The sequence below is a fragment of the Psammomys obesus genome, unplaced genomic scaffold, assembly GCF_907164565.1.
Source record: "Psammomys obesus unplaced genomic scaffold, mPsaObe1.curated_primary_1811, whole genome shotgun sequence".
Lineage (NCBI taxonomy): Eukaryota > Metazoa > Chordata > Mammalia > Rodentia > Muridae > Psammomys > Psammomys obesus.
In genome coordinates, this window is record NW_026596039.1 from 11298501 (window position 1) to 11311786 (window position 13286).

The 13286-nt window shown below is 47.5% G+C and overlaps 1 protein-coding gene across 14 annotated transcripts in view; it reads right to left on the reverse strand.

The window, feature by feature from the left end:
* Positions 1–2931: 2931 nt before the first annotated feature.
* Ncam1 (neural cell adhesion molecule 1) overlaps positions 2932–13286 on the reverse strand; it is a 300416-nt gene continuing 290061 nt past the window's right edge. For 8 of the 14 annotated variants that reach the window (XM_055622349.1, XM_055622348.1, XM_055622346.1 and 5 more), the window contains 4 exons: positions 10004–10211; positions 9154–9270; positions 7390–8205; positions 2932–6158 (listed from right to left, as the gene is read on the reverse strand). In XM_055622349.1, coding sequence (XP_055478324.1) covers positions 6038–6158; positions 7390–8205; positions 9154–9270; positions 10004–10211 — 1262 coding nt within the window. In that variant the 3' untranslated portion in view covers positions 2932–6037. The remainder of the gene's footprint in view (positions 6159–7389; positions 8206–9153; positions 9271–10003; positions 10212–13286) is intronic. The other 6 variants (XM_055622355.1, XM_055622354.1, XM_055622353.1 and 3 more) reach the window with 1 other exon arrangement.

Here is a 13286-nt window from a genome sequence, read left to right on the forward strand (position 1 = left end):
TTCTAACTCAAGACTAGTGATGTGCATTAGCCATCTTGAGAGTGTTTGCACACTGGTAAAGTCAGTAAGAGCCACAGATTAGGTGTGTGTGTGTGTGCATAAAGTGATGAAATAAATATTTACAATGCACATTAAATTTAAAGTAGGACATTTCTGCACCCATTGCAATGTGAATAACACACACACACACACACACACACACACACACAGAGAGAGAGAGACAGTAGCTAAAAAATACATATCACATACCGAACTTATTCTCAAACCAATGAACTCATTCACACCCTTGATTCATGAGTGGTGTTCTAAATTTTATCTATCTTGTTTCACCTTTCCTTGCTTAGGAACGGGAGACAGTTGGTTTGGGCTGTCAGCTTGATGGGCCAAGAGGTACCCAGGGTTGATGGAGTGCACCTGTGTGTCTAGTGAGGTGTTTCCAGAGACAGTTTACAGACTGGACAGTGACTGCTAGGAAAAGGACAAGGAGGGCATGGGCCAGCAGATCTCTTTCTTTCCTGAGTGAATGTGTCTCTTGCTGCTGCTTGCTGCCAGAAGACTCCAGCTTCCTTGGCCTTCAGCATGAACTCAACCCCTCTCCAGGGATGTGCCCGGCTTTTAGCATTGGATCGGAACAGCCCAGCATCCTGCTTCTTTGATTGCGCATCTGGTCCTTTCTTCCTCCAGTGTGCAGATGGGCTTTGTTAAGACTGCCCGGTTCCTATTGCGTTAGCCAATCCGATAAACCCTGTGTATGAGAGAGACAGGGGAGAGAAGAGGGAGACAGAGACAGGGAGGAAGAGAGAAAAAGAGAGAGACATTCTATTGGTTCTGTTCTTCTAGAGAATCCTTCCTAATACAAGTGATCAGATCAATCAATATTTAGATTGGAAATGCACCCATTTGTGTATTGGAACCATAGGCTAACTATAGATACATAATGTCAACACAAATCAACCAAAGAATTCTCTATCAACAGGGTGTCAGCAATTTCTACACAGTACTATTTCTCTTATTTGCACATCACACCATTTACATCAGCAAAACTGACACCAAACATCTGAACATACTCTCGTACTCAGATCTGTTCTTAACTATTTGTGAGCACATTTCCTTCCTGTGTACATGCTATGCCTGTCATGGGTCTCCTGCTTACATTCCTCACTCTGAGCGTAAGTCATGATGCTCAGACTGCCTGTGGTATTGCCAACTGCTGTGTTGGGTAAAGAACAGTATGGCAGAGGTCTATCTAGCCGTGCCACACACTACTTCTGTTTATCCTTCATTAACTAAAGTAAGTTAGAAAGTCATACCTACGTTGAAGTGAGAAGGGAAATACAAGGCCCCCATGTGTCTGGAAGAAGGAAAAGCAGAGTGATAGTGTTTATGAAAAATCACTATATTAGGAGTCTCTCTCTCCCTTCTTCCCTGTGTGTGTTTGTGTGTGGTGTTACTCTCATACATAAAGGTAGCTCCCACCAGAGCTGATTTGCTCACTGTATCTTTTGCAGATGCTCAATACTTTAAGCGGTTCCGAGGGAAAAACAACTTGGAAGAAGGAAGCTCTTGAAAGCATGGGTCAATGGAGGCAATCTTCATTTCATGTCTTTTCCAGTTCTGGATGAGCTGTGATTTTTTTTCCCCACCCATCACTAACATATGAAGCTGGGACTTTTGTGCTGAGAGAAATGACACAGATGCATGTGACTTGTATTAGGGTATAAAACAGAAAAGGTCCAAGGTGCACCCACTGAAGAGGTTTGATCTCATCAGAACAAGCAAGTGAGCCTGGCATCTTGGACACCAATTGAAGGAGATGTCACCGTCAGATTTGTACAAGGGCAAAGTAATCCCTGAAAGAGTACCTGCTTGTATTTTATGCCCTGGTAACTCTCTTGGTACACTCTCAATCCTAGCCCTGCAGCCAGGGCATCCTTCGGGAACCAGCTCCATAGTCTAAGGGACACTTCTAACTGTAGAGGTTGTTTGCAGACAGTCGGGTGGCAGCAGAAGCCAGAGAATCCTGAGTATGCACTCTGGCTGCTTTAAACATTCTCAGGGCTGAATTATGCCTCCAAACGCTGACAGGCAGAACAAGCAGGAGGGAGGCATCCATTATTCTGGAAAATGCTTCATGCATTCACCTCACGGTTGTGAGTCTGAAGCTCAGGTGTTGGCTGTTATTCCAACTATGCTTGATGGTGTTGCATATCAGTAATGCCAACGGCACTAATTCTTATTTACTGAGTCCCTGTTATGAGCCAAGGAAACACTATGCCGGGCATACACACATTGCCTTGTTCATCAACCAGTATAGACATCTATTCCCTGGGGACTTCCTGTCTAGCCAAAGAGAAAATTGAGCCTTGGGAAGATTAAATAATTCTAACAAGGTCATCTAGGAAGCAACAGAACCAGGATCTGAGTGAGTCTTTTCGAATCTCAGGTTTGGAGCCTTTAAGAAGGAACTCCTCTACCAATCCATAAAACAAAAGTTAAGAAAAAGGGGAAAAAAACCACTATTGAGGCAACATGAACTCAAGATAGTTTTACACACACACACACACACACACACACACACACACACACACACACACACATTTTTTGTTGTTCTTATTGTTGTTTTTGAGACATGGCCTTACACTGTAGCCCAGGCTGACCTGGAAGTTATTGTGTAGTTCACAACTCACAGCAATGTAGATTCGAATTCAAATTCATGGCAATTCTCTTGCCTCAGCCTACTGGATACCAGGATTACAGAGCTGAGCTATTTCATGTGTCTCAGACACAGTGAGGTTGCTTACACAAACCCTATTCTAAAACCAACTAACCAACCGAAGAAAACCCAAAAACTAGAACACATGCACACCTATATTTATTAACATACTTCTCTCTCACTGAGCAGAAAGAAATCTCAGTTTGACAATAGTTGCCTTTTTTTTTTCTTTCAATTTTTATTGAACACAAGTATTCTGACAGAATGCAAAGTCAAAATTCTCAGTTAGTACTCAGTATTTACAGCAGTGAGAATGGAAACAAAGGTGGTGTCGATGTTTCACTCAGTAAAAAGTTTTATAACAAGAGAGAAGGCCCCCGAAGTACAGAATGCTAGGTAAGGATGTTAATGGAGGTGTGATCACCACCATCCAGACGGACAGCTGAGGGTGAGACCCTGGGACGTGGGAGGTTCCATAGAAAAGTGAGAACATAGAGTCTTATTGAGTACACCTTGGCCCTTCAGGATTGGGAGACCCCACTCATGGCACCTGGGTGGCCTTCCCACAGAACTTGGCCATGCTGGTCTTTATGTGATACATATGTATGCCACATAGACATACGACACAGCAACATTGAAACTGGTGGAGTCCATCCCTCCTTCCAAAAACTAAAAACAAAACAAAACAAAAACCCAAAGAAACCAAAATAGAAAACTGTAAGTGCTTATCTCATCACATAAAAGATAAAACAGGTGGGTAATATGCTGTCTTCCTCTTTGATTTTAGAGAGATTACTGCTATTAAAAAAAGAAAAAGAAGAAAATAAGAAAATTTATGCATGCTGAGACAAACATATGTATAAAGAGAAAGGCAGATCAAAGTGTGGACAGTCTTGAATTCCAGCTAATGGTGGGGCCAGTGTTCTGGAGGTGAGCCACCCTGGGCCATGTTATTTTGGGGATGGCCATAACTCTGACTCTTTTTTTTTTTTTTTTTTATCAGAATTGGGCTCAATTTTTCAACCCACAAACAGAGTGAAATATACCATTTCCAGGAGGTACTGTGTGCCCTCATCCTAGCTGGTCAAGCCACTGACTTCACAATATGGAAAACGAATTCCATTGGACGGGCTGTGGCCAGAGGAGTCTGGCCCTCAGCCCTAGGACCTCTCTGGCGTACGTGCTGCCCACCTCTCCCACTCTGTTATGAGCCTGCCCTCTCTAACGTCTTCCCAATACCTCTTCCTGAGGACCTGTGCATGTGAACTGTGGATCTGTGCAGGCCCTGGAATGAAAGGGACCAGTCTGAGTGTTCTGGGATCCTCCATTTCCATCCCCAGGAGCTGAGAAAATGCAAAATAACCCCACATTGAGCAAATGACAAGACCATTATTTTTTTCACAGTTTGAAATTATAATCTAGCATCGCCACTGATCACACTGCAGAAGTGTCAGAACATTGGGGTGTGTGTCCCACAAAGCGGACACGGGAGCCGTCTGGCCACCCTAACCTATTGTTGCTTTGTACTTGGGAAAGGAACTCGAGCTGTCGGATGGACGTCTGTTGGCTTTAGTGTCCTCTTCATCAGCGTCATTGTATTTCATTTCCTTTGTTGAAAGGCTTCTATTCCTTTTGGGATTTCTTTTTTTTTTTAATTTTTCTTTTTTGTTTCCTGAATATTTTTTTTCTGAACTATCTGCTATACCTTCCACAACCAAACTATGTTGAAGTTTTATTTCAATACTATGACAAAAACACGTTTCACACTAAAATATTCACGCATCCACAGTGCACAAGCTTGCGGTTCTAAAGAAGAATGAAAAACAAAAGCGAAATTTCTATACAAAGGGCTGGCTTTTCCCTTCCCTCCCTCCCATCCCCTGAAAGTTTCTGTGTTTCCCCCCATACTTGGTTTCTGATCCAGGAAAGTTTTATTATAACTCCAGACAGTATTTGTTTTTACAAATGTCGTCTAAGTGAACAGAAGGCCAATGTCATTTTACTTCAACAGATTTCCAAAAGGAGACACTACTTCCCTGAAGCACACGTGCTCTTCCGCTCAAATCTAGATTCTGGGCTCTAAAGGAAATGGTATGTATATATTTTATTTGGCTTTCTACAAAAAGGGGGTGTTTGGGCTTAAAAAAAAAAGTGTGTTCACCAAGACCAGCCCCAACTATACAATCTTCTCTGCTTCATTCAACAAAGCCAAAGGGCCCTTCAGAGGAAGGGTGTGCAGACACCTGGAGGCAGGCCCAGTGTCACAGACACAGGTGGCAGCTAATCAGAAAGTGGTCTAACATTCCCTCTCTCCCCCTAAGAAACAGCAACAGAATCAAACAGGAAAAAAAGGCAAAATCATTCCAGAAGGAGGGGGCTTTCACCCCAGTTTGACACAGGTAAAACTGCAATGAATCAGAACTGGGGGAGTGGAGTAGAGCCACTGTAAACAATCATCTTTTGTAACCTTCACCCTGTGCTAAAAGCAACCTGGGAGGATTCTACCTGCCTCTACGGGGTACCTGTTGCTTAAAGAAAAAAGGGTTGGGGGCAGCTATTTTACACAGACATTAAACACAACCAAAGTCAAACGTGTCAACTTGTAAACACTGGAAAGGAAACTTGGAAGAGAGGAAGAAAAGGAAAGAAAAGAAACAATGTAAGAAAAACAAAAGCAAAAGAAATTGAATAAGCTGCGATTTGGCATTCCTCCTAGGAACAGGAGCCTACATGGGAACTGAACGCAGCTAGCTAGAGTGCCACACTTTGCATACAGAACAAATACAAAGTGAACAGAAAGTATAACTTATTTGTGAGGTTCTACAGTCTCAACTTGACTGAAAGTATAAAAATAAACTGTGGACTGGGTTCATTCGGTTAGTCTGAGTTCTTGGAAGCATTCTTCTGAAACTGATCTGTGCCAATTGGGTAACACCAATTGCAGCCTTCCTGAACCTAGATTTTTTTTTCCTTTTTCTTTCTGAGCTTCCTAGATTCTTAATTTGGGGTCCTTTTGTTTGATTTTTAAATGGTTTCAGGGAACAGAGTGTCCTAGTTTGGCTGTGGGTTTAACCTTTTTGTCTCATTTTATTTTTTAACAAGTGAATGTGAAACAAAGGAGCCCTTTCTAGAAACCTACAAAAAGGCGATCCCATGTTTATCTGTTTTTGTTGTTTTTAAAGGCAAAAGACACTAGAGGAATGAGTGTGTGTGTGTGTGTGTGTGTGTGTGTGTGTGTGTGTGTGTGTGTATGAGATCGGGGATGCTCTGGTGAAGCCACTGTGTCACTTTTTATTTTGATCTTTGCTTGTTGCTTGGTACCCATCATGCTTTGCTCTCATTCTCTTTTGTTTGTGTGGCATCGTTGGGGACCGTCTTGACTTCAGTTGGTGCTGGCTTTGCTTCTGACTCCTGGGGCTCAGACTTTGTTTCTACCGGACCCTTCCTGCAGAGAAACAGAAACAGTGTTGCTGAGACCACATCCTACAGCTCTGCAAATACTGTCTTCCTCCCCACCCCTCTTCTTATGCCACATGGGAGGGGAGGGGCTTCAGTAGCAGCTTCAACATCCAACTGTGCATGCACACTGGAAACAGTTGAGATCACCTGAGAGTTCTTCAAATGCTTCACGCCTGGGGCATGTTCCCAGAAACCCTGGGTACAGTGACTTTAAAAGCAACCAAGTGATTCCAAGGTGCAGCTAGGCAGAGACACACTAGTCAATAACAATCATTTCCTCCTCCAGACTTAACTGGCCCCAGCCCATTTTAACCTGGGGCAGGAGAAGAGAAGAATGAGGCCCTCTCTCTCTTACCATGACAAGCAGAAGCACAGTGGCTCAGCTTGCTATAAGTGGGGCGCCCCAGGCCCTTCTTTGGGTACCAGTTCCAGGGATCCCTACCATAAAGCACCTCTCTTGTGCCTGCCCCCAGATCTTCATCCCACACTGTTTCAGGATGGTGACTCTATGGCGTCTTGAGTAGGCTGGGAAAGTACTGTTACCAGAGTGGCAAGAGGCTAGAGTGGGCCTGCTTACTACAAGAGACTGGAAGGGCCAGTACCAAAGACACACTGCTGCAAGTGCAGCTATCGGTTGACTCCACTGTATTTAAGACACCTGAAGGTTGAGAACTTGAACTTGGAGACAGACATGAGTGTCTGAGAGGTCTGGGTAGGGGAAGAATGGGCCTCGCAGCCAGTGTGTGATAGAGCTGTCTGTGGCGGCACTCTCCTTGCACATCACCTCACCAGGGCTACCTTATTTCTTCCTGAATAGCATGGTCCCTTTCTCAGGAGGATTTGGCCTGGTCCTCGATAGCACACACTATGGGTCCAGGATGGCAAATAACAGCACCTTGGCCTCCTAACTGCCTCCTCAAACTCTGCTCCTCAGTGACCCTACTGCAAAGGCATCCCCAGGGAAAACAGAAGTACAGCTAAGATGATACAGGTGAAACATAATTAACATGGCCTAATTATCCAGCAGGCGGCCGATTCACTCATCCCACTGCCTGTCCACTTGTGCTTCCGCCTTGTCCCACGCCCCTGGCTGACAGTTGTCTCACAGAAGCCCTGCAAGAGGCTGAGGACACATCAAACAAGGAGGACATAGCACAGCACAAACACACACCACCACAGGACACAACCCAATGACAGCGGACAAAGAGAGTCCGTACTCGGTCTTTGCTGGTGCCGGTGGCACAGCGCTGTCTGCAGTGGAAGGAGCAAGCTCAGAGGCTTGTCCACTGGCCCCAGTGGCAGGAGCAGGAGAGCCCAGGGCTGCAAAAACATCCTTTGCAAGGTCAATATCTGGGGTCTTGAAGTTCCCTTCGTCCATTTTTAAGTCCTCGCCCTGGGAAGGGTTTGTGGTGCTGACGGAGGCAGCCTTGCTCTTCGGGCTAGCAGGGGCTGTGGCTGCCTCGGGTGGGTTCTTCACGGCGCCAGGCTGGGTGGGCTCTGGGTCCGGGCCTTTGGTGCTGGGGCCTTCCTGCTTGGCCTGGGGGGCTTCTGTGGCAGGGGCGGCTACTGCTGCTAAGGGGCTGGCTGCCCCGGCTGGGGTGGGGGTTGGAGCTGGGGAAGGCTTACTGGCTGGAGGGGCCTTGGAGGCCTCCCCGGCACTGGCAGGTGTGCTAGGGCTTAGAACAGCTCCTTGGTTAGCTAGGACAGTGGAGGACAAATTGCTAGCAGAAGCAGTTGAGGTTGGGGTATCACTCAGGTCAACAAGAGGAGCAACTTTTGGGGCTGAGGCTGAGGGTGAGGACGAGGCAGTGACACTAGGCCCCTTGGAAGGGGTGGCCTGACCAGTGGGCACAGAATTTGAGTCCGGCACAGCTGTGGCTGGTGGGGCAATACTGGAAGTCAGTGTAGTGGTCTCACTGGTGGGGCTGTTCTGAGCAGTGGCAAAAGTTTCGGTGATAGTGTCAGAGTTAGTGGTGACGGTGGTGACAGAAGGCAGCATGTCCTCGACAGTGGCTGTAGTGTCAGCAGGCAGCCTGTGGGGAGGACAGGAAGTAGAAAGAGAATAGACAATGAAGCTGAGACATGACAGAGAAGCTAGATAGGAGCCAAGGAGAGGAACTGTGGGTGGGCATGCAACCATACACGGGCAGGAACATGGGCCCACAGAGAAACGAGGACGAAGAGGAAGTACATGCCCCAGGCGGGCAGAAAAGGACACAGGAGACAACAAAGAACGTGGCAGTCTCAAAGGGATCCGCTAATCTTCCTCCATGCTGATGCCCCTTCAGCTCTCTGTACAGGGCTCTGGTTCCCTACAGATCTGTCTAGAGTTCTCTTGGGCTGCCTCAGATCTCCACTCCAGAAAAGGCAGCTGATGTCAGTCATCTACCTCTCTAGGTTTTCGGAGCCCCAAGAAATGGGGTCCAGCTGACTTACAATTCTTCCTAGGCAGGGATGGGGGAAGCCAGGATGAGGAGGACCAGGGCTCCTGTGTGTCTGTGGCTCTTCCAGCCACAGATTTATGCTCCTGTGAGACAGATTTTCTTCAAGGCTATCAGGTCCTTGATAGCCTAGTGGGCATTACAAACATGGCTGACCAGAGCCCCCCCCGAGGAGCTCCCAGGTTTCTGAGTGGAAGAGGCCCAGGGAACCTCACCAGGTCCCCAAGAGTTTTGATAAACCTAAATGAAATGGGCTAGTCCTCTCTCTCAATGAGGTAAAGCCATTCCTAGAATACGTGTGGAATTTTGGAGTCCCACTTCTGCACCCACCATGACTCAAGGAGAAATAAGAATGTCTTCTCTCTCAGGAGAGTGGGTTCAGACATTGTCTGGCTGGAAGGTCTTCTGACCCAGGGCTCCAAAGCTCTGGCTTCCATGTTTGGCCAGGAGCCAAGGGGGAGAAGCAGGGAAGGTTGGGGTAGGGTGATGAGGTTGGATTTGGGGATCTGAGGAAGCGTTAGTGCCTCTTAGTCCACGTACTCAGGCTCTGTCAGTGGCGTAGTCTCATTGGGCTCTGTGTGCTTCCCTCCATCATGGTTGGGGGTCCGTTCCTCCTCTGTTCGGACCTCCACAATGGGTTCTTTGGACTCATCTTTCCTGTGGAGAGAGTTCTGTTGGTTAGAGCCCTGGGTGGCTTCAGGAGATCTCTAAGAAAGAACCTGTAACATGGGGTATCAGGTCTGGCCTATGGCTGGCAGGGGGAGCTGGATTCCTGTCTGCATCAGAATAGTCCCTATATACAAGGTAATCACCCCACCTCACCCCGACTTCAGTTCTCCCATTTGTGTATTAGAACAATTAACAGTGCATACCTTAACTAATCATGAGAGCTAAATGTAAGATTTTTAGCACAGTGCAGACAAGTGCTCAAATGCAAACCCTCTAAGAAGAGAGGAATTTCTATTCATGTTTCTCCCTTTGGTACCCTAGAGGCAGGAAACCAGGTCTTGCCTTCAGTAGCTGCAAGCGAAGTATTTGTTGACTGGTAAATGAATGAGTGAGAGATTAAATGCATCCCTCCAAAGCTGGTTCCCTCCCTCACAGCTCCTCCTCTGGTTTAATTCTGACAAGCCCTGCCTTTTGACCTCATCAGGGATTTTATAACCTAGGATGGGCCTGATACACCGCTTTTCAAACTGGTCACCCGCCTCCTTTTAAACCCATGCATAGAGCGATTTGCTTCAATGATTTTACCACTCAGAGTTTTCATGTGTGAAAACAATAGCTAAAGGGGAGGTCACCATGGCTCTTTCAGGTGGCACAGCACTAAGCCCCAGCCTCAGGCTAGGGCAGAGCCTACACCCCACTGACAGGATGGGTTTGCACTCACGAGAAAGCGGCCTTGCCCTCCTCCATGTCTTTCCCCTTGGCTCCAGGACCAGCTTTGCCACACAGGTTAACAGCAATGCACATGAGAAGGCCACACTTGTTCAGGAAATAGCAGGTAATGTCCATGATCACCAGGAGTAGAACAAAGATGACAATGAGGATGCCCACGATGGCACCAGTGCTCAGGCCTGTGGTGGGGCTGCCGTTGGCTTAAGTGGGAGAGAAATGGTTGGTGGTTAACAGGCTTGGCTGTGAACCCCTTGACCCTTTGACCAGCCATCCCTGGGGTGGGGTAAGACCCTGAGTCCCTGAACTTATGAACAGCTGTCCCTGGGGGGGGGGAGTGAGGTAGGGCTCTGAGCATGAAGCCAAGGCATTTGTAACCAGTGGCACCTTCCTCAGGGCCTCTTCTGCCTGGTGTAGGGACAGGAGGTTCTCTCCACTTTTCAGATGGGGCATGGTAGCCTCATATCACCCAGCGGACATGGAGGCTCCCACAAATTATAATGAGAGAGAGGATTGTGATCTCTATCTTCATTCCTGCCCTCCCCAACTCTGAACCTCCTTCCTAAAGCATATGTTCAACTGGCCTTTGTGAATCCTGGAAGCAGACTGTTCCCAGACAGGTGGATACTGAGTAAGTTGAACCCAGGAGGGCTCTGCTGTATCTCTGGACCAGTGCAAAATGGTTTTCTGGGGAGTTAGGCAGTGGCTGCTGGTTTCAGGCTGTGCAGTGGGCTCCAGGCACAGTAACAGACATGGTCCCATATGAGGTTCCCAGGAATGTCTTGGGCCTTGTGGAAATGTCAGGCGCAGTGGGATGTCCAAAGTATGATTCAACTTCCTCTCCCCTCTTGAAGAGTAAGTTCAAAGGACTTTAACTCTGAGGGAACTGGGGCTCAGTTTATCCGTTCTCATGCAGTCCCAGGAGGCTGCATGTGACCTACGTGACCCTGGAGACACAGCAGCCTCCCCAGGCCCCAGGGGTAAGGCGAAGGGTCTGGGAATACTCACCATGTGGGAGCCCAGCATTCTGGGATCAGGCTTCAGGAAAACCTGTAGACTTACCCAGATCCGAACATTCTCACAGACAGTCATACCCACGCACAGGACTAATGTCCACAAAGTCACATTCTCACATCCTGACAGCACCCAGCCTCCTACTTCTGCTTGGGTTTTCAGTCTAGCTCTCCTGGTGTTCATCAGTAGTCCTCCAATGCCTTGGCCTATAGATTCTCTCAGACGGATTCTGCCTGAGTTCCCTGTGTGGCCCCACTGACATCAGTTTTCTAGGAGGAGATTTGAGGTGATTCTCATCAGTGGTGGTATTGTGGGCGGCAAAATGTTGCTGCGTTCTGCCTCTGTAAGTCATTGTGGGGACAGTAGTTTCAGATTAACATATGGGTCCTTCTCATTCGTTCTTCTTCAAGTGCTGCTCTATTCCACCCCTAGACCCTATCTGATGTTTCCTGTGCCCTGAAGGGATTAAGAACACCCAGGTCTGTGGACTTCCTGCAAGAACTGCAGCTGACAGTTCTTAGGAATTAGTCCCAACTGTTTCCATACCAAACTTGGCTCACTATCTTTTGCCGATGGCCAAGCCTGGTCCAACAGTCTGCCAGTCTAATCTTATGCCATCCCTTTAGACAAGGAGGAATGGGCAACTCAGGATAAGTGGTACCACCTGTGGGCTGCCATTTTTCTTTTAATAATGTTGGCTATTTGTGACGGGATCTCACTGCCTGTACTTCCTGGGAGCTGAGCTTCCAGGTGTGTACCATCACACCTGGCTTCCACTCTCTGTTCCTTGCGTAGGCCGTGTTCTATACCGGGAGGCCTTGTCCAGCTACTGTAGTGCTTCTCTAGGGGTTGTAGCGTTCCACTGTTCCTAATTACAAACTTCAGGTCTAGCCCAGAATGCCAGAGGAGAGTGCTCGTACCAATGCCTCAAGGGGCCCTAGGGCCTGAGCTAGAGGAGACCTCAGGTTCAGAAACATTTTCATTCTTTGGCATTTTGATTTGCTTCCCATTCTTTGTTCCTTGGGACTTTGGGCTGGTCTTTTCTAATCCTTCACTTTTCTAATCCTTCATACTCCAGTTGGTATCTCTGAGAAGGCCCAAGATGCGTAAAGAACACTAGGTACCAGGTATGTGGGCTTTGGGAAAGCAGTCCCTGGCCTCAGCCCTCAGTTAGAGGGGCTTGTTCTTCCAGTGCCTGCTTGAGAACTTCTCTGTTTTCCTCACTCATGTGAAGGAAAAGAAGATGCCCTGATCTCCTTGATCTTTATGATCCCAAGGGGTTTCCTTGCATAAGAAAGTCATCTTGACCTCAAACTTCTGACACCTGATAGGTGTCAAGTGCCCATTTCATGAGGAAAGAGCTAAGTAGCTTTTTTTTTTTTGGGGGGGGGGGGGAGTGTTACCTATGAATTTTCACACTTAGTGGCACACTTAAAAAGTTTCTTGAGAGTAAGTGTTATTTCTCTGTAGCCCAGGCTAGTCTGGGCCTTACTCTGAAGCTCAGTCTAGCCTCACATTTATGAGAACCTTGCTGCCTCAGCCTCTTGAGTATTCTTATTACAGGCACGAGCTACCATTGCCTATGTCAACAGCAATGATTTTTATCTTGAACTCCATACCTAAATACAGTCCTAAGTGGCTGCTCATCTCTTGACTCCGGAGCCCTGTCTCCAGCCTCATGACTACTCATCTTTTCAAAGAGAGAAAAATAGAACATGGAAAAGCATGTCTGAGTATGAGGAGATGGACGGAGTTTGCTCTGGGCCCAGCAGAACCAGCTGGAAGCTTCACTAGTTCTGAGCACATTTGAAGGGAGGTGTCCAAGGGTATAGACTGTAATGGGACATAAGCAAAAAAGTGGATCCGTGGTCTCCCTCTCATTTGACAGAAAGATCAAAGCTTTTCTCGGCCTATCTGGTCTCACATGTGTGGTCTCCATGTAGCCCTCCCCCCACCCCCCAGTGACCCTTGTAAAGCAGGGTCTGACCTTCAGGAATGTGTTCCAGCCCAGGCTGGTCTGCTTGCTGCCTGATGAACACGCCAGCCTGTCATCTCCCCAGGACGGGCTGACTGTGTAGGTATGTTGTCTAACAGGCCTCAGGTCTCGTGCTACCTTCATGGAGATCTACCTTGTCCTCTTTATCTACCAAGCCACTCTGCCCTATTCTCTTCTTGCCACCATCTGCACCCCTTTTTTCCCTGGGTATTTATATGCATACCCTCTCTGCATGGCTTTTCTGGAGCACCCCAGCAGGTGCCTACTC